Below are 21,440 nucleotides of genomic sequence, written 5' to 3'. Positions count from 1 at the left end.
CATCCAGTAAATATGTGTCTCTACAGACAGAAAACTGATGTGCTTCAGGCCTTCAGAATATTTCAAATTCTAGTAATTTGGCCTTTTAGAGTACATAGTAAAAGAACAGTACATAGTAGTTTGAATCATTGTCTCTTTGTTTTGTTGTAAGCTAATCATATTACAGATATTTCTGATTGTTTATTTGTTTAACTGAGGGATGTACTGATAAGCATCTTGAAATAAGCTATAGCAATCCTTGTCTTTTTCTTCCTGGAGTTGTAAATTAACCCAATCTAATGCATGTTTTTGATTGTTGTTTGTTCATTTTTATGGAGGTATAAATCAATAAGAAGTCTTGAAATTAGCTAAGATACAATAAGAAACATTACAGCTTTAGGCACACATTCTGAAATTTCAGAGATGGGTGGCTAAATCTCCTAAAACAGACATTTTTTCCTAAAAAAAAAAAAAAACAGCCTTTACAGGACTTTGACCTTGGGTCAGCAATGGGGAATTCTCTGATTGTAATGTCAGTTATAATGATACTATTGAATTGCGAAGGTCTCATTAAAGGGGGAGTGTATACAAAGTGTAATGGTTTCCATTCAAATAATTTAGGCAATTATTTAACCAAATTAACAAGCAACTTACAGATAGTTAAAGTTGTGTGTCTCTTCATGCTAAGAATTTCTGGCCTTGCTCGACTCCTGAATCATTCACACTTTACCCGTGAAAAATACATTCTTAGTGAGGAAAATAAAACTCGGCTCTCAAAACTGAAACTTCTCCTGAACTTCATGAATACTACTGTACCAGGTCAGCAATTTGTTTACAATTCAAACAATTTTTGGTTTCTCAAAAAAGTGCATTTTTCAGATAGGAGGTTTTGCTCTTCGGCCATCGATACACAAGATTCAATGTACACTATAATTTAAATGAACATGTTAAAATCTTATTGGTGTTTATAACCTCCCCACATTAAATTATAAAACGCATAGTTAAATCTGCTAAGCCCCTGTACAAATCCAAAAATGTATGTATACATGTATACATGAAATGGCATGTGTCTTTCTCTGTTCAACAGTTTTTTGAAATTGCTGTAACACTGATCTCTCCACATGATGGCACCACTTCACTATGACACTGTCTACAGGCTAGACCACAGGCACACCTGATACCATATTGCAAGTTTCATCAAATGCCAATATTTAGGCTTTGTTTGAGTACAGTCTTAGAGATAACCCTACCTAATAAACCTGAGAGTGAACATACAGATTTTTTTGTTCTTCTTACAATATTTGGCCCGGATTCCATTTTTGTTTTGAGCTTCATATTAGGATGCAGGACATTAAGGATTTTGTGCAGATTTTGTAAAGGTTTAAATTGTGTGGGGTTTGCGTACCCAACTTTGTTCAAATATTAATTCAATTAATTAATTTAAGAGCTCCCATATTATGCCAATTTAAAGTCAAGTTAATTGTATTTATATAGCCCAATATCACAAATCACAATTTGCCTCTGTGGGCTTTACAATCTCTACAGCATACAGCACCCTCTACCCTTAGAAACTCAATTCGAATTAGGAAAAATTTCCTGCTGTATATTTTTATTCTGGGACTCCACTAGCTTTGCATGATTCACAGTTCAAAAAAATGATTTATCATAAACTGGCCCTTTATGCAGCTCCTCAGTTGACCCTCGGTCTGAAACAATTCATTTTAGCTTCTGTCTCTTTAAGGCCCCCCTCCGTAAAAGTCAACTTTCCTCTGATTGGCCAACTTTCGGAAGCCTACAGAGGGGTAGCACCCAGTGTTTCTGAGCACAGCCCGCACCGCCCCATCCTCTTGCCAGAGTGCTCAACGGCATGTGACAGCTTCAGTAACTTAGCTTGGAAAATAGTGATATGGGGCACCGAGTTTGATAAATCTACTGTTTATCAGACCACAATCAGAGACAAGATTTAGGTTGGAAAATGGATAGACACCAGAGCTTAGTGTTTCGGGGGCCGGGCCTCACTGATTACTGTACAAAAACACTGCACACAAAAACAATTTTAATAACTTTATTCACTGATTTTGGTGAAACTGAAACCATGTTTTATGGAGAAAATATTTTCTCTTTCTGTTTTTCCCTCTGATGTCAGAGTTTCCTGATGGACAGATAGCTTTTAAGTAACCGCTAACTGCTGCTAACTTTAGCTGCCATTGGCTAGTTAGCCATGCAGCTAGCAGCGCTATTAGCTTAGTACCAGGGGAGGAGGTTTTCAGGCCCAGGCTCCGAGCTCCCAGTCCAGGCAGAGTCAGCTAGCTAATAGGACTGCAAGCTGCACGGCTAACTGAGCAAACTAGCTAATGGCAGCTACAGTTATCAGTAGTTAGCGATTACTTTAGCAACAAGTAAAGCCATCTGTCCATCAAGAAAATAACTAACTTTCCTTCACAACCGAAGAAAAAACTTTCTGCGAGACATACTGAACAACCTCCAAAAGCTTGAAGAGTAGTTCAGAGCAGAGTGGTCGAATAGCTTAGACAGACTGAGTGGGTGGATGAGCGATTCCCTGTATTTTTTGGGGGTGCTGTGTCTGGAGCAGATGACCTGCTGGGGGCGTGGCTGTGTGCTATGACTTTATAGTCGTGACATCACAATCTTACGGAAGTCCTGACGACTCGTTTAAAGGCACAGTTTCTGAAAACGGGCTGTGGGCTTTTCTCCATGGATTGAGCATTTTGATACTTTCACAGTATTTATATAGCACCTAGACCTGCTTTATAATAAAAAAAAAAAAGACACGGAAATCTCACTTTCTACAATATGTGACCTTTAAATTCATATCAAACTCATACCTCATCCCATAAATGAAGGGTACTCAACCCTGGTGTATGCTAGCATTTGCCTACCAGAGTGTGTATACCTTTGTGGACACATTAAGCCTCCATTAAGTTTCCATTGTAAAGTATAAAGTAACTGCTAACTAATTTTCAGTGAGTTTATTGCCCATGTTTCCATGTGGGGTTGAAATTAATAAAACAAATGTGTCAGAAGTGTGTAATTTAAGAGGTAGAGGTAGAGTGGTACAAACTAGATATACTAGAGTTACCCAGGGTGAGAGGCACCAGGTGGACGTGGGATACTCACATGCTGTTGGCTGTGTTGGGAGGAATGGCCTGCCCAATTTGAACCCGAGTGGTGTTTTGCTATTGAACTTCTGTGGAAGTCAAGGATTGGCCCTAAAAAACATCATGTTCAAGCATAGAGTAGGGTGATTCATAGGTGGACTACTGACAGAACACCCTAGGCCAGAGATTGATGATGTGCCCGCTCCACTACTCATTAGACCTGTCAGTGTGAAGAATGGCAAAGAAGAAGTGCAGCTTTGCTGATTGTGTTGCATCAGCAAGGTTCTCCAACAGCATCAGAACGGCTGTCATTATGCTGGACTGTTATGCACAGTTGTGGCTATTTATAGCACCCTTACCACTATTTTATCCTTTATACCTGTAAACCGTCACTGGTGGTGATATCTCAATCATCATTATTATATGTCAGAAGGATGATCAGAAATGTACAGTACTCATATTGAAACAGACTTCACAAACTACTTCACAACTGATGATAAAAGAAAAGAAAGCCATTACTGCTTTGCACCAAATACTATATATAAGTGCTTTACCACCTGAAATAACCTTGCTTGATAACATAAACTGTTAGTATAGATTGTCTGATTTTCACATTTATGTCAGTTTTATAGAAATTGGGTCTTTTCTAGAAAATTAAACTGAAATGAAAATATGAACAATTTTTATGAGACACTGGGCCTCATGCAGGAAGTGATATGCGAAGAAATCTTATTATGTTTGTTCGTATCCATGATTTGTTCTTATTTTGTTAGTACCCATTGATTTCTGGGATTCACCAATGTGTGGATTATTATTTTTGCTCTTCTCTTAGGTGAGAGAAAACTTAACGAGTGGTCGAGAGCACTCTTACCAACATAGGAAAAAAACATCTTGTTTTCACAGTCCCCAAATTTTTTGTCCAACACAATGAAACATACATTTCAAATTTGAAGAACATAAAAAAATGCATGAATATCATATAATCAAATTTAGATTACTGTTTTAGAGTAATTAGAATGATTGGATTATTAAATTCTGAAGAAATACGTTTACTTTGTTTATGTTTATTCAACAGTACCTCTATTTTTTGGCAGCATCTCTCCAATTCTTGGGCATGTGCCTGAGTATTTGCACAAGGCACAACACCTGCCCTTATATAGTGTTTAGGGGGCATTACCTATGCTAATAACAAACAATCAGCCTCCCGCCTCCAATTTATGATCAAGTGGGATTCATCATTCAGCACAACTGGGTAAGAGCAGATTTGGATGGTTAAGAAGGTACATCTGGAGTTGACTTAACAGAAAATGAGAAGAAAATATGAGAGAAATTTAAGAGAATGTTGCTACATGAGGCCGATTGTTTTTTGGTCATTTTTGGAGTTTTAGTGAGGATATTTGGTCTTAATACTGAATCATGGTTAAAGCTTATAGCTGATTCACCTTTTTCTAACTCATGAGGGCCCATCCCTTCCTACCAAGCAGAACGAGGAGTTCCGCCTCTCCACCAGGAGGTTGCCTGAATTCAAATTCTGGTGAGAGTCCTGGCCATTTATCACTCTCATCTGCTGAGTGGTTGCACATTTTCCTATTTCAAATGACCTGTGTGGTCTATGTTAAATCGTGCAGGGATCATTTGTAAGAGGAAGTGGCCTTTTAGCATAAACCAAACTGGGTTGAATTTATTTAATTTGTATTTGCTTGTGACTCTATCCTGTGTGATCTTACAAGCTCATCTGTACTACTGACAGATTTCTGAAGTTGGAAGGAAGACAATGTGTTGAACCGTGTGCCAGATTTGGTGGCCATTTCAATAAAACAGGTGCAGTATCTAAACCCTTTTTTAATGAGCATTTTGGGGTTTATGGGGTTTACTGCACCTGTTGATTGGACAGCATAATACCACAAGATTTGTATAGCTAGTATTTTATAGCTATATAGATATCATTGTAATAGTGTGTTTCATATGAATCTGTTGGTTATGTCATTATGTGAGAGTAATGTTTACTTCTGGAGTCTTCTCTATTTAAAGTATCAGGTGTAATGTAATTTGTTTACATCATCTGATATCCACAGGTGGAAAATGGTCAGTGTTTTAAACCATTAAAATGCCTAACTAAATAAGTACTTTTAATATGCTTTTACTCTTTGGTGAAGTGCCTAAAGACATTTTTTCCTTTCTTTTTTTTCCTTTCTAAAACCAATGTTAGTCTTAGGATGGTATGGATGTTTGTCAATTTTTGCCATCTTCATATCTGTCACACAGAGTGAATTAAAAACTGAAGAATTTGTCATTTTGGCTAAAGGAATGAATTTCTATATTGTTTAAAGGATTACCAGATTTATTCATGACAGAAGCATTAAACTTGCTTGCTCATGATGATTGTTAAAGTATGTTTGTAGTCATCACAGGGAGCCTGTGTGGCTGCAGGTTAGATGCTTTTGCATACTGATTTGTGAATTCTCCTTCAACCATTTATAGGCATGTATTTTTCACACCTCATACTCTCCCACATGCATGGAAATGATCACTGAGGCTTACCCTTCTCCAGTCTCTCATAACTTACTAAAGGCAGAGGCAAGTGGTTCACATCAGATTGGTAAACAACAACTACAACAATGAAACACTGTCTTGCTTCTCTGTGTCTACTGGGAACTTTTCTACATGCCTTGGCTCAATGCACTGTCCCGGCCTCAGAGTTTCAGCTGGAAGGAGATTATTTGATTGGTGGACTTTTTGATATTCATCATGTCAGTGCCTCTGTTTATCATGACAGACCAGAAGCCATTGACTGCGCCAGGTGAGTTTTATAATTCTTGGTCGATGCCTTCTCAAGACGAAGCTATAAATCAATCAACCATAAATCAATCCAGTTAATTGCTACATGATCAAAGTACTGTAGCTGTAAAACATTAAGTCTGACCTCAAAATCCTCCATATCTGTATAGAGGTCCCATGAATGATAATGTTATTTAATCCTTCAGTAACAACAGTAATCCTCAAAGCACTGAGGCAAAACTTGCAAATGAGACATTTTGAAGCTGCACTTCTTACTTAATCCTACTCTCCCATTGTCCTTCCTCTGTCCGCAGTCAACCCTTCATTCCTTCAAATTATCGGAGGTTTCAGTTGATGAGATTCTCTGTAGAGGAAATCAATAACTCTACCAACCTACTGCCAAATGTGTCTCTCGGCTATGAGATATTTGACCACTGCTCAGATGTACTGAATTTTCCTGGTATTTTCAACCTCATCTCAGTCAATGGCTTGATCCAACCTTGGGGTGAACACACACATAAATCCAATGTGTCTAAAGTGATAGCTGTGGTCGGTCCTTTTACAAGTACTCAGGCCCTGACTGTCACCCCATTGTTCATGGTGGATCTCATTCCTATGGTAAATTTGCCAATTCTTGTGTTTTACCTTTTTTTTTTCAAACACAAAACCAATACAGTACAGTATGTTATTGTCATTTTGTTCAATGGTAACAGCATTTATTATTGTCACTGATAATTATGAATCTTTCTATTTATCTTTTAACAGGTCAATTATGGAGCTGCTACCTCTGCCTTTTCAGATAAAGTTAAATATCCCTCTTTCCTACGAACAGTGCATTCCAATAAAGACGTCATAGAAGTGATTGTTAACATTGTGCAGCACTTCAAATGGCGCTGGGTTGCCTTCCTTAACAGTGATAATGATTATGGAAATGATGGACGGGAATTGTTCACAAACAAGATTAAGGACACTGAGATGTGCCTGGCATACACCAAAGGCCTCACCGACAATACAAATTACTCTCACATATTCAAACAGATAGCGGCACAGGGAGTAGGTATCATTATTGTTTTTGCTCCTGAATGGATTGCTGAAGCTCTCATTGAGTCAGCAATACAACTGAATGTCACCAACAAGGTGTGGATAGCAGGGGATGCATGGTCCTTAAACAAGAGGCTTCCCAAGAAGAAAGGAATCAAAAATATTGGCACTGTACTTGGGGTGTCGCAGCCAGTAGTCACAATATCTGGTTTCAGAGATTTTATCTATTCTTCCAAAAGCCGGACTCATTGTGAAAATGCAGGACAGCAGAGGTTTTGTAATCAGGGTTGCAACTGCAGTAGCCTGAGTGCAGAAGATGTCATCGCTGCAGACCCATCTTTCTCTTTTCCCGTTTATTCTGCTATATATGCCATCGCTCATGCCTTACACAATGTCTTGCAATGTGACGCTGGCAGATGTAAAGGCAACATTAGAGTGTACCCCCACATGGTAAGTATACCATACCATTTTTCAACTTACTATTTGAAACTTGTGTTTCTGACAGCTTTATCTTGTCGATAATTTGAAAGCAGCCTATTAGTCTGTTGTGTATGTATGTATGAGGGTTTTGGAGATTTGGATGGGTAGATATGGGGAAGGAGTGGGATGTTTTGGAGACAGGGTAAGACAATCTGTATTTGTGTTTATTATATAATATAGTCTCAACATATATTTATATACTTGGTATAAACTTGAATATGCAAATACATAAATAACTGGTCTGATTTCTGCCTTCAGCATTGAACTTTTTAATCAGACAAGAAATTTCAAAGGTAAAATCTACAATCCACCACTTCCTAAAACCTCTAAAGGGGGTATTGTGCTGCAGTTCCTCCCTCCCCAGGATCATTCATCATTCAGGACAATCTGTTTAATCAGCATATAAAATGTTCATTGAGGTAATGGTCATCTGAACTTTTTGTACCCACATCAGGTTCTAGCAGAGCTGAGGAAGTCAAATTTTACACTTTTAAACCAGAGAGTTGAGTTTGATGAGAATGGTGACCCCAAGTTCGGATCCTATTCTATAGTTTTCTGGAACCACAGTGGTGATGCAGAGGTCGTCGGCTTTAATACATTTCACCCATCTGCCAATTTCTTCATCAACAACAGCAAGATTCATTGGTACACAAAGGGAGAAGTAAGTTGTTTTTTCCTTATTACAATATGTTTAGTATGATGTGTAGTATAATACCGATACTTCCACCTTATTTTTCTCCACCCTTCACCCTTTGATACTGCTATATAATTGTCTGGTGCAGGTGCCTACTTCAATGTGTTCCCCAGAGTGTCCTGTAGGATATGCAAAAAAGCAAGATGGAATCCACAAATGTTGCTTCACCTGTGTAATCTGTCCAAATGGAACTTACGTCAACAACACAGGTAAATTATTTTAAACAAAAGGAAGAAAATGAATAAAAGCAGTGCTGTCATTCTTGCCTTGATGGGAGATCCATTATTAGACTCTTGCTAGGCTTTTTTTTTTAATGCTAAGAGGGTTTAACAGTCATTTCATGGTGATTGGACACAGCTATATATGTAGCCTTCCATGTTCACTCTGACTACTGCACACGGCAATTATTCTAGAGCTTAATGAATGAAATACATCTGTGCAATAAGTGTAAAATAGTTTTAAGGATTAACTGTGAACAATGAACCAATTTCATGGAAATCTGCAATGCATTCTTACACTCTTAGAATTACCTCTAGAGTAGTTAGAGTAGTACTAAAGCAAGTTTGGCATGAAGTAAAACCTAATTTTAGGAGAACATACAGTATCACAGATTAAGTGTCTAACAATGTTCCTCAGCTGTTTGACATCTCTTTACCCAGAGAAGATTTTTTCAAAACATACCCTTAACTTTATTGACAAATTGTACGTCTCTCATGTAAAACAGAGGATCCCTACAAGTGCATCCACTGCAAGGAGACAGAATGGTCTGCAGTAGGAAGTACATCATGCAACCTGCGGGTGGTGGAGTACATCCCATTCACAGACAGCGGGGCTATACTCATCATGGTCGGGGCCTGGGCCTTGGTGGGTCTCACACTAGCCATATCTGTTCTTTTTGCCATCAACTACAACACACCTGTTGTCAGATCTGCTGGGGGACCAATGTGCTTCCTAATTTTAGGCTGCCTCAGTCTGTGTAGTCTTAGTGTGTCCTTTTACTTTGGAAAGCCAACAATTTCCTTTTGTATCTTAAGGTTCTTGCCATTCATCTTGTTCTACACTGTTTGTCTGGCATGTTTTGTTGTGCGCTCTTTTCAAATTGTGTGCATTTTCAAAATAGCTGCCAAGTTCCCCAAGCTCCATAGTTGGTGGATGAAATATCATGGACAATGGCTGGTCATCACTGTGGCATTTCTTACTCAGGCACTCTTACTTCTTATTGGCTACTCTTATGCACTCCCAAAGCCCTACAATGAAACACTTTGGTACCCAGACAAAATTATACTAAGCTGTGAAATCAGTCCTAAAGCAGCCTCTGGTTCTGTGGTTTTACTTGTGTCTTTGTGCTTCCTTTGCTTTATTTTCTCCTACATGGGAAAAGACCTCCCCAAAAATTACAATGAGGCCAAATCAATAACCTTCTGCCTGTTCCTGCTGATCCTCACCTGGATCATCTTTGCCACTGTGTACATGCTTTACCGTGGAAAGTACATCCAAATTCTTAACGCTCTGGCGGTACTTTCTAGTCTCTACTCTTTTCTGTTGTTTTATTTCCTCCCAAAATGTTACATCATCATTATTTATCCCCACAAAAACACACACCAATACTTCCAAGGTCTCATTCAGAATTACACCAAAACAATTAGCCAGTAGCAGCTTCCAGTAAATATGTCTCTCCAGACAGAAAACTGATTGTTATGACCCTGAGTCATTTGTATTTGAGTGTGACTGTCTATGTGCTGTTCTCTCTCCCTGCCTAAGCGAGGTGCTGTTTAACCTGCAGTGCTTTCTCAGTAGGTTGTGTTGCAGGTGGTGTTTGGTGATTGGTTGGGAGACTGATGGCCCCTACTTTAAAATGGCACCTGCCAAAGCTGGCTTCTTTTCCTGACTCCCAACCAGATTATGCTGTGCTGCCAAGTCATTGTACTCCTTGTGTCATTAGACTGGTTTCTGCTGTAGAACATATGAAGTGAATAGAGATCTTCTAAAATAGTAGTCCAGGTAGCTGCAGGGGGGAGAGGCCTTTTTTTATATTCCTTTTTCTCCTGTTTATGTTAAGGAGGTAGGTAAGAGCCCTGGGTGCTCTTTTGTTGTCCTTTGTTGAAAGTAGGTAAGTTAGTTGGTAATATTTGCATTGTTTTGTTTATTGTTTTGGCTGTGCTCTCCCTGACGCAGATTCTACCTTTCTACTTCTGCTTTTTAAAAAATATATATATAAATATATATAAAACAAAATATTTGTCCCATTGACTTCTTTCAAGGGCTGAAGCTTAGCTAGGCGCCCTCCAATACTTTGTTTGAAGTCATGTGACGCTTGTAATTCAGAATGAGGCAGGAAGTGAAAGGCAGAATGGACAATGGAGGAAAGCTTGTATTGTGCTCGTCATTGTTTATTCATTGTGTTGTCCCAGTCAACATGTGTGTGAAATCTGGAATCGTCCAATTCATTCTTGAATTCTTAAATTATGGTGTTGAATTATGGCCAAAAACGTGTTTGTCAAGATCATTTTGAGTTCATAGACACTTTTAACCTTTGAGTCAAGTGTCACCAATTCATTGGGCAACCAACTGTGAAATATGGTGATCAGTTCTTGAGTTATTTCCAAAAACATGCTTTGTGAGGTCACAGTGACCTTGACCTTTTGACCTCTGACCACCAAATTCTACTTTATCCTTGAGTCCAAGTGAACATTTGTGCCGAATTTGAAGAAATTCCCTCAAGGTTTTCACTAGAAAGGGACAGACGACCAAGCAACTTGCTTCCGGCCAGTGGAGGCGTAAAAATAGTCGAACAAGAGGCACATGTACTGCAGTTTCAGAGATGGTTGGCAACATAGTCCTCAACAAAACTACTGTACTAATTCAGATATTTGTATATTATATATTATTCATATTTTTATGTACATGTACAGCACTTATAACAGTGAGAGCGATTCAATAAAAAAAACATAAAATGTAATGTGTGTTTTTCTCTGTTCAACAGATTTGCTAAGGTTGCTATGACACCAGTCTCACCACATGATGGCACCACTTCACAGTGATGTTGTCTACAGGATAGACTACAGTTCCACCATGTACTTGCAGGTTAGGGTTAGGGACTTAATTTTACTTTAATGTTAGTATTCACCAAAGTCAAAGTCTGACAATACTGTTTTATTTTTCAACCCTTCAGTGCCATCTTAAACCATATTCTCCATAGGGACATTGCTTTATACTTTAAACTGCATGATGCAAATTAAGCTTTCAAGGTAAAATCAGCTCTACCCACACTAAGGCCCTGTGTGTACACAACTTTGTTCAAATATAAATTCAACAGTTAATTCATATCAAACTAATACACTGGAGGAATTAATAAACTCTTCAGTCTATGCTGGGTGTGACAGGTACCATTTGGTTTAAGCACATTAATTAAAAAATACGTTACATTACAATGAAAGCATACTAGACATCTCTGGAATAGGCTGCCACAGTAGGAATTAAACCATTAACTCTGAACTTTCCTACTCACTGCCCAACAGTAACATCTGACCTTCTCGTTCAGTCATTAGTTCAGTAATGAATAACATCTTCATTGAACAGTGATACACAACTGTATCTCCAGACATGACACTGATTAGATGTGAATACTGATGTATTTCGAAGTAACAGTGTTTCATTCGGAGGCATTAAATACCTCCACAGACACTGATGTGGTTAGTTTGTGTGACCCCAAAGATGTTAGTTCCCAGGTGCCTCTGACTCATTTTCTATTCTGTTGATTATTTGGTCATAGATCCAATTAAAACATATTTTATCCCAAATAATGTGTGTGTGTCAGGGATCTCGTGCCACATCATTTACTTAGTTATTAATGTATGTGTTTTCCACATGAAGTTTTTCCTTTTATCTAGAGAGGTGAAGCTAACATGCTTTTGGTTGCTTTGACAGGTTTACTTCGTGCTGACAGTAGGCCACAAAATGTCGACCATTTTCTGAGTCCATTTGAAAGTCAAATGTTCACGCCGTGACGCTCAGTAAGGCCGGGGTGCCCCACGAAGTGAAACGGAAAGAGCCGTGCCGCAGGGGGTATGTGACAATCCCAGAGGGTAAATTGCCATTTTGTTGTGGCCATTCAGTTTCCTGGCAAGGAGAAGGGGAGGATGGACCGTGAAACTAGGAACGAATTGGTAAATAGTGCCACTTAGCATGGCATATGGCACGTTTGGAGAGCTGAACGCTGACACCAACAAATTGACGATTTCATACCAATTTCAGAGTTACATCCGCCACACACGTTGTCACGCAGAATTTCAACGTATTCATTCCTTTGTGAAAAGTTCAAGATTTGCATTGCCTGCTATAGTGTGATTAAAATAACCCTATCTAAAAGTCACACGGCGATAAGTAGTTTAACATTTTAATTAGTCCAAATATCAAAAAGGACGAGTAGCTATTATAAATTGCCGAAACTTAATACGGCAACACTTTTATTTTTCATGAATTTCTTATTTTGTTCAAGTCGAAGGAAGCAGCTTTTCTGCTGAGGGGACGCATATTTCTGTTTTACAAAATATGGAGCGAGGAAAATCGGAGGAACGCCCCATGGCTTTTCACTTGTGCCCTTAAATGTTCCACTTTGGTCAGATAGCCCAATGGGAAAAGCCTGGGAAAAACTTGGCCAGCAACTGCTCCTTAATTTTGCCCAAAGCAAAAACAAAGCGCCCTTTTCAGTGGATGCAATTCGCGTTTGGTGGGCATATGGGATATGATGTTGAGAGATCTGGCCTCCTGTTTCCCTTAACTTCAGATGGCCTCCATTAGTCCGATTTCAAGAGTTAATGACCTGTTATTATGTTTAGGATTAGGCGCGACCACAAAAATATTGTTGGTCCTGTATTTGAGAATATGCGATGTGTTTATTAACAAAAGAGAATAGTTATTGACTAAATGAATTCATGTTTGAGTGGACGTGAATATCTTTACCTCTACTCACTGTCGAGACAGTCGGGCCGCTTTCAGCAATGACAATTAGTTGGAGTTAATTTTTAGTCCATGTGCTATTGTTCAAAACTCTCTGTGGGTTTAATCTACAGACTACTACTTTGTGCGTAAAGAGATGGATCTCGCCAGTTGGACTGTATCTTTAATTCATGGTCATAAATCCATCAAACCGAAACTAAAACGCCGTAAGGTGGACTACATTTAGACAAGGTCACTTTTCCAGTACACGGAGAAACACTGACAGTGCAAACAAGCAATTTATGAAGATGGCAGTGTCCATCAGTAGTGAGAGTCCGCACTGAGGTAATATGGAAATAGAGAGAAATGGCAAAATAACTTCCTCTTAGGTTTTTTTTTTTTAATTTAAATATCTTTTTAATCTCAAACCAAACGCTTAATTTCTAAATTGGTCATATGCCTGGCGACTGTTGTTTTACGCACGGTTAAATACAGTGAGCTAAAGGGTGCTTGGTTATTCTCATTCAAATCTCGCTCAAGTGGTTCAGAGTAAATGGCAGATGTTTTGCAATTCAAGGCGCATCAATACCCATGCGCTTTAGTGTTTAACAATGGCGCTCCCCTTTTGTTAGGCACTTGTGTCTTTCAGTTCAGAGCTCGACAAAGGCTTCATCCTCCAGCGAGTTATAAAGTTACTTTCCAGTCAGTTCATCTCGGCCCTTGAGAAAACCTTAAGCGATGTTAATGTGCACCTCTGGTCTTTTCATGCGGTAACCCCGGCACACACAGGCAAACAGCGGCCATTGTGTTACCAAACTAAAGTAAGAAGTCTTTAAATAACCCGAGGACCAGTCTATAGAAATTCATGATGCTACTTCTATTTGATGTTTGATCAGGGCTTCGTCAACAGGTCCGTCGCGTGGCTTTTCAGAAAATCCTGTCTATATTTCTAATATTTTTCCAGTGCACCTGTCCGTGTACCTGCTCTTTTTTATTGTGACCTTGTTACTCACAATGAGCGTTTTGGTCACACCAGTGCTGCCAGAGGTCTATCTGAATGGAAGGCGGTACATCGATTTGCTCCGCTCATGGTAGCCTATACGCCAAATTATAGGCCTGAATTTGCATATCTTAACAGCGTTCTGCTATGGCATCCAGACATGGTATAGCCTGTTAACGTGTGCGTTTACCATACAGGGACGAAATTCATTGCAACACTGGTCATTTTTAAATTATGTTCTGCAAAATACAATGACCCGCAGCCTACAGCATAAGCATATTTAATTATTGGATAGGCCAATTTAAATGTAGCCTTGTTGATGTCATCAAAATGCATAACTTGGTTGTATCATTTGATAGTCAAAGATTAGAATATTATAAATATGCAGGTTGCTAAAACATAGTATTCTTTGTTATCTATTGTTATTCGTATTATAACATACCTATAATCTACATATAGGGCTTTTCCTCAGAAGTAGCCTAAATGGGAGACGTAGATAACCTCTGCATTTCTGCCTCTATTATACCGTTTGGGTATAGGCCTAACCATTGGCTTGCAAATGTCTCAGTTTCCCTCTAGGAAGAAAATAGTTTATTGCAGTAATTGCATAATTGCTTCACTAATTGTTGTTAACAAGTCCCCCAATAGTCCAATTATTACTGCAGCACTGTCAGGTCCCCGCCGGCAGGCATCCATGACAAAGGTCCGATAGTGTTAATGAATGACCTGGGGCTGAAAAGTGAAAGTAGAGCGAGAGCCCGAGCCCTTTTATAAACATACACTTAACTTGTCATTTAATGGCACTCGCATTATTATGTCCAATTGGGACACAAGTTTCTCGTCGTGCTATTCTTATGGATAGATGATGACATAACGACTTTTGTGAGAAGTGGGGTGGTGTTGGAGGGAAACTGTTTTAAAGCCAGGCTGGATTCCTTCACTGCAGACCAGTAGTTACTTTAATAAAACCACCAAGCCCTCCTTTCATTTTGAAAATCTCCGTTCCTGTTTTTGACCCCTGAGAGGAAACACTAATTGAAATTATACCGAATAATCAGCGGTGAAATCTCTACTCTGTGGCACAGAATAACCAGACAGGCGACTGTTGTGATGCCACGACTTTATGCTGAAATCAACGCTCCACGGTCTTGTGTTGAAACCAAGCGTGAAAACGCAGATAATGTGGCGTCCATAGAGGACAAAAGACACCCGAGAGCTCACTTACACCAGAGCATCTCGGCCAAATTTCATACCAATTAAATGCTTCAGTATATAGCACCACAGTTGTGGCTCGCAAGTTGTCGGTACATTTTACGCAATTAGTGTCTGTCACGTCTGTGCTTCAGCTGTCGCCTTTCTGAATGATCACAGCTTCGACATTAAATTGTGATTTAGTTCTGCGAGACCAAAGCATCCAGTGCATATGTTATGCAATTTAATAAACGAAAAGATCTACCAACTTAGTTTTAGCTTACAGATAATGCAGTTTGGGCTGCAGTATTTAAAAAAAAATAAATCTGGTAGCACCTTGGTGCCAATCAAAACTTAAATCTGCCCATCTGAACTTTTTCAGAACGTGAAACAGCAGATTGTACAGGAGGTCTACTTTATCTTGTTGACGCGGAATGAAGAGACGAGTGAGTGTGTTGGTTCACTTTAGAAGTGGAGGGTATCTTTTGATGCCCACACGTTTGTGGTCACAAAGCAGACGAAAAGAAAAGATCAATGGCGCACTATAAACTGGCCTCTTTTCATGCGCGCGCTGCCCAGAGTGAATACAAATGCCCCTCCTTTACCCGGAGCCTCCGTCACTTTACCGCAGCCATTGTGCACAGATCAGGCGAGAAGACTTGGGCCGCGTAAAAAAGGTTTTCTCTCAGTGTCTTTCAAAACACACCATCTAAACCAGCCGTCTTCCTATAGTCCTTGAAATACTCAAACATCCCTAAATAACATCTATGGGGTTCATTATTGGATACAACGAACACCTTTACCTCGTAAGGACACGGCAGCCTACTATTTCACAAGTGGGGGTTTATAGCTTTAATTCACACCCATTTAGTATTTTCAGATGGTGTGTGTGTGTGAGTACAAGATGCGCAGTGGACTGCAGGGAGCCTATAGTCAACACATTGTTTCAGCTGGTATGACTTTCCCAAGCCTTCACCCCTTTCAAGGAGCAGTGTGGAAAATCGGGAGGCGAGGGACCGAGGACAAGGGGCGGCCCGCGATTCTCCTCGGTGCCTCACTGCGCCTGGTATGAAGACAAAAACTGGCGACGCACAAAAGCCAAAGAATCCTGTTAACAATTTTTCAAAATATCTTGTGCTTTTCTTGCCTACATGTTTGTCGTTTGAGTTGTATAAACAAAAGCGTAGCTGTACCTACTTTTTCCCCCTGAGAAAAAGTAGGTCAGCTGACAGAATAACATGTTGCAGGTGTATCACTTTTACTACAAGTGGCCACCAGAAAATCGAAATGTTGTGGGGACAAGCAGGGAATTACCACGGTGCTGCCTTCGACCTGCTGGCGTGAAACTCACATATAAAAGACTGAATACAGGAGTCAGTGGTGCCCACACCATGCTCACCAAGCAGAACCATTTTCATTAGCCATTATGTTTATGATTTTTACGCTTCTCTTCAGTCTTTTGCCCCACACGTTGTTTCTTGGGTATTTGCACTTAATATATCCATTACCCAGTGGGCTATATACTGGACCTACCTAGATTTGTGGTCTGTGTTTTGTGTTTTAATCCCAAAGGGAAATTGTAGTTTTTATGCGCAACATATATATAAAAACTGTGATGTTTGACTATTCCTCTGTCAACAGGCTGTTGTTATTTGACTAAAATGAAATGAAGAAACAAATACAGAAATAATTCAGTGGTAACGTGGGTCTGTAATAAAAAACTAGGACGGATAGAAACGACAAAACATTCAGCAATTTTAAATTATATATATATATATATATATATATATATATAAACAGCATGAAAGTATTCCCTCTTCTGTGGTGGCTCTTTGGCCTCTTTGGTTGGTTTGGCCTGTCAAATGACGCCAGTGTTGCTCATTTGAGCGCAAGAGACAGGCAGGACTGTTCGTATTGAGATGTTAAGTGGGTGTCTCTATATAAATCCACTCAGGGTCAACTCCTTCATTCGTGCGCCAGAGAGGGAAAGAGATTAACTTCTCCTTCATTCGTGCGCCAGAGAGGGAAAGAGATTAACTTCAAGGGAACCAGAAAAAAACAGAATGGTGGCCACGACAGACGTAGAAAAGTCCAAACCTATCACTGGAAACAAGGTATGTAAAATAACTTTAAGAGGAACTGGATTTAAGGGGAGACAATTAAATACCACAAACTTACTGAAGTGTGTTGTGTGCAATCTTAATTTTACCCGCTTTTTTAACAGGTGTCCAAACCACTCATGGAAAAGAAACGAAGAGCTCGCATAAACAAGTGTTTGGACCAGTTAAAATATCTTCTGGAGAGCTACTACAGCAGTAGTGTAAGTATGCAGGCTGTAACTTCAGAATAGGTTGTTGCAATCAATGCTTAAGTTGTGATAATTGTTACAAGAAAGTGTATTAATGACGTAATCTTTCTATTCAGATTCGAAAGCGCAAACTGGAAAAGGCCGACATCTTGGAGCTCACTGTGAAACATCTAAGGAACCTCCAAAAGATCCAGAGCTGTGAGTTATAAACGATCAAACAATCCCATACTCGCCTGATTTAAGATGAGTTTATGGATACTTAAAGCTCAGTTTTACGCACAACTTTATGCACAGATTACTCACCTTAAGATGTCTTCCCACTGCTCTCAGGCACGCCCGCTGCTTCGGAGTTTTCTGATTACCAAGCTGGCTTCCGCAGTTGCCTCACAAACGTCAACCAATATTTGTTGATGGCAGACAACTTGAGCGGGAGCGACCGCTGGATGTTATCGCAGCTCTCCAGTAAACTCTGCCGCTCTCGGGGACGGGAGGAGGTCTTCAGCACCACGGACAGCGGCCTGGGCCAAGACGAGGCAGTGCAGGATGAGGCGCGGAGGCTTCTTCCGTCGGCAGCTGGACCTGAGGAGAGAGAAACGGCCCAATCTAAAGCTCTGAAACCCCACACCCAGTCTCCCTCTTCACCGGGCGAAGACGCACGGCGGTCACCTGGAGCCAAACAGGCTGTCCTTGTTGCGGCGCCCACACAAAACACTCGTGAAAAAAGCTCCAGGCACAAGAAGTTTCACTCAGTCAGCCACATGAATGAAGTTGCGAACAGTCAGCACAGCGTCTGGCGGCCTTGGTAGAGCTGATGAAAAACTGTAGATATCCCAAGCCATAGCTTGATTTAATGTTTATAATTGCACTGTATAGATTTCCACAATTGACTATTACTTATGTTATACTGTATATGATTTATTTTCTTAATAAAATGGTCTGAAGAAAGAACGTGTAGCCTTGTTTGTTAAAGCTGGGTATAAATCTTAAACTTCCACTTGAGTGACAAGGGGTCGTTTATGACGTGGTAGATTTATTGCAAGTGATGGCTGATCTATAAAGTCAAATATAGATTTTTTTTTATCGAAGTCATACTGGTAAAAAGAGATCGCAAGTGAAAACATGACACGGCCTTTTGAGCCTCAAACTGTGTATTTCTTTTAATTTCTTTTTTGTATTGACAAAGTAGATTGTGGGCATTGAATTAAAATGTGTCTTACATTCACTTAATGTGTGTCAAACATTTGATAAATTCATTATATAAACTTAACTTGCCTTCTTTGCAATGCATCGAATTTATTTACAGTTAAGAAATGAGTTTGTTGAGTTGACATATAGAGAGGGGGGGGGGGGGGGGGGGGGGGGGGGGGGGTCACGCCTAAGTACCGAAACAGTGGCGGGCAAATCAGATGCTTGTCGGACAGCACAACACTTTTCTGCTTTAGTCCTGCTAATTACACGCCGTGCCCTCTTAGCCACTGAGAAGAGGAAAACTGTGGAACAATGCAATTCAAATTTCAGCTTGAGGTTGAAACTGAATTTCTCCCAGCTAATTTAGAATATCTCTGAACGTCAAACGTCACCTCAAGTAGTAGATGTGTACGCCTTATAGCTCTCTGTGTTTTTAGTATACTGAATACTGTATAGTAGTATAGTTATATATTATTGGCCTGACATGTAGCAAACCTGTCAATCAATCAGCTCTTTTAAGGTGCCCTATAGTTTTCTTCCGCTGCTCTGGCAGGGATGCCATAAAGTGTCTCTCCATTCTTCAGGAGCAGCGCTGGAGAGGATGGCACCTCGCAGCGAGGAGAATCGCTGAAACGCCCACAGCTCTTTCAGATGGGAGGCTACACGCTGAGAAGACAGTGCTGCCCCATGGAAGAAGGGTGCTCCTGTGCAGTGCGAAGGACAAAAAAAAGTGCACAGTCTGGTTCCAGTTTGGTTTTTTAACCCTTAAAATAACCCCCCCCCCCCCCCCCCCCCCCCACACACACACACACACACACACACACACACACAGCTTTTTGTTTTGGCAGCTCATAAACCCCCGTCTGTAGATCTTCTCTTTCTTCCCACAAAGTCAAAGCTACCCTTTTGATTGAGTCCAACAGAGGACCGTGGCACAAGAAAAGTTTGTTTTGTCGAAGAAAGGACAAGCCACGTGACTTCCACACTGAATGCCCTTAAACTTTTTCTAAGAATTTCTATGAACTCTTCTTAGCATTGTTTAAGTAACCTAGTTTGGCTTGCCACCATAATAGCAACGCATATTAGAGCCGAGAAGCGAAGGGAGGGAGAGAATAAGTTATTAGCATTAGACTGGGCCCAGTCAAGCGCTCTGAAGAGAGCAGCCGCGGATGAAGTGCACTGCTCGTTTTGCTGGTTAATGAGTCCTTGCTCAGGTTCAACACAACTGAATATTCTCTCTCTGCCGCGATGTCGTACAGTGTTATCACTTGATGACTTGTGCCATTAAACACAGTGTGTGACTCGCCCAAAGTCTCATAATTAAGCGTGAACCTTACACAATAAGGCTGGCCTTTGGTCCCAGACTGTTTCCAGCCAGACCCCCAGCACACCGTGGAATTACCTTTTGGCTCCAAGAAAGAGCCGTGTCCATGCTCACTGCTGCGGACAGCGTCCACCTCCCCACAAAGATTTGGGGGGCTGCAAGGCACAATCAGCTGATCGGAGACACCTGCACCAGGAGACAACGCTGTGCTCTCACTTTAAATGAATGCACTCAAAGAGGGATCTAGTGAACAAATAAACAGGAGTTAAATGGACAAATTAGTCACATGTGCAGTTTTGTAGGCTTAGCTATATTATTTATTTCGGCATAAAACACAACCTCTTCGTAGGAAAAACCTGGAGACGTTTCTAGGGTTGATTTATGTTTGTAACCGGGGAAAAATAACGAGGTTTACAGTTAACCTAACTGGTTTAGCTGTTGTCCCAAACGCAGTTCTTGGGTCTGGGTTTTATGGTGAGCTTTAGTAGCCTAATAATTTAAGTTCTAATTCTTGGTTTAATTCATTCATTTTCTTCAGTGGCGCCATGCAGGTTGGAGAGAAATCAGAGCAGACTTCCTAGGGTTTATCATGCAATTCTGTAGATGATTTTTAAGTGTTCAAAGGCGAATGCGTAATATTTGTAGCTTCATCAAAATGTTGTGTCAACCAATATTTAGATGTGTTTCTGGTCATGTCCTTCTGAAAGCAGCAACCAAAATGAGGGAACTTGATCAAATTTCATATCATTGAGGAAGACACCAAACCGTGGTCTTCTCCTGGGGAGCTGCCTGTGTTTCACTTTTATGTGGCCATGATGACAAGTAGAAGAATGTTACTTCATTATGTCCAACACTTGTGCTGAAATGTCTGGGGGAAAATCAGCATTAAAGTAAAAAGAAAAAAACTCTCAAATGGATGCATACTGCTCCACAACAAGCATATCACAATAAAAAATAAAATGCAGTGGATCTGCCTCAAAATTCTAAAAACACACTCTGAGGCATCATCTTGTGAATTTAATATCTCTTTAACAAAGTAATCACCTGAACAAGAAAATCATAACATTTAACATCATTCATATTTGAGTCATAAATCTTTGATTATGTTACAAAATTATATTTTAATATTGTAAACACAACAAAATGCAAAAAATCTATGACATAGCAAAGTTTGACAGGGAAATGTGATGTTGTGTTTCCAAAGAAAGATACATTTCAGTTCATTTGTCCAATGGAATAAGCTGCAATGTGTGAGAGGTACACTAATACAGGAGAATTCAAACTAAACATTTAAATGACCGCAGAGGAGTGAAAACATAAATGCCAGACATGTGCAACTTCATTACTTGGATGGTAATAGCAAAAAAAGTTTCACAACTAATAAGGCTGTCAAAGGGGAT

At 40.0% G+C, this 21,440-nt stretch overlaps 2 protein-coding genes across 2 annotated transcripts; both read left to right on the top strand.

The window, feature by feature from the left end:
* The first annotated feature begins 5,716 nt into the window (after window positions 1-5,716).
* On the top strand, window positions 5,717-9,744 carry LOC139289224 (taste receptor type 1 member 1-like). Its single transcript, XM_070910778.1, has 6 exons — window positions 5,717-5,898; window positions 6,191-6,494; window positions 6,642-7,367; window positions 7,852-8,058; window positions 8,180-8,300; window positions 8,816-9,744. The coding sequence occupies exons 1-6, from the start codon at window positions 5,717-5,719 to the stop codon at window positions 9,742-9,744; spliced, it is 2,469 nt and encodes an 822-aa protein (XP_070766879.1).
* Window positions 9,745-17,283: 7,539 nt separating this feature from the next.
* On the top strand, window positions 17,284-18,334 carry her3 (hairy-related 3). The gene is made up of 4 exons (XM_070911226.1): window positions 17,284-17,334; window positions 17,445-17,540; window positions 17,645-17,726; window positions 17,859-18,334. The coding sequence occupies exons 1-4, from the start codon at window positions 17,284-17,286 to the stop codon at window positions 18,332-18,334; spliced, it is 705 nt and encodes a 234-aa protein (XP_070767327.1).
* Window positions 18,335-21,440: the final 3,106 nt, after the last annotated feature.

Source organism: Enoplosus armatus, chromosome 8 (genome assembly GCF_043641665.1).
Source record: "Enoplosus armatus isolate fEnoArm2 chromosome 8, fEnoArm2.hap1, whole genome shotgun sequence".
In the NCBI taxonomy this organism is placed as follows: Eukaryota; Metazoa; Chordata; class Actinopteri; order Centrarchiformes; family Enoplosidae; genus Enoplosus; species Enoplosus armatus.
Note: the sequence above shows the minus strand (reverse complement) of the source record. Positions and strands in the feature narration are given on the sequence as shown.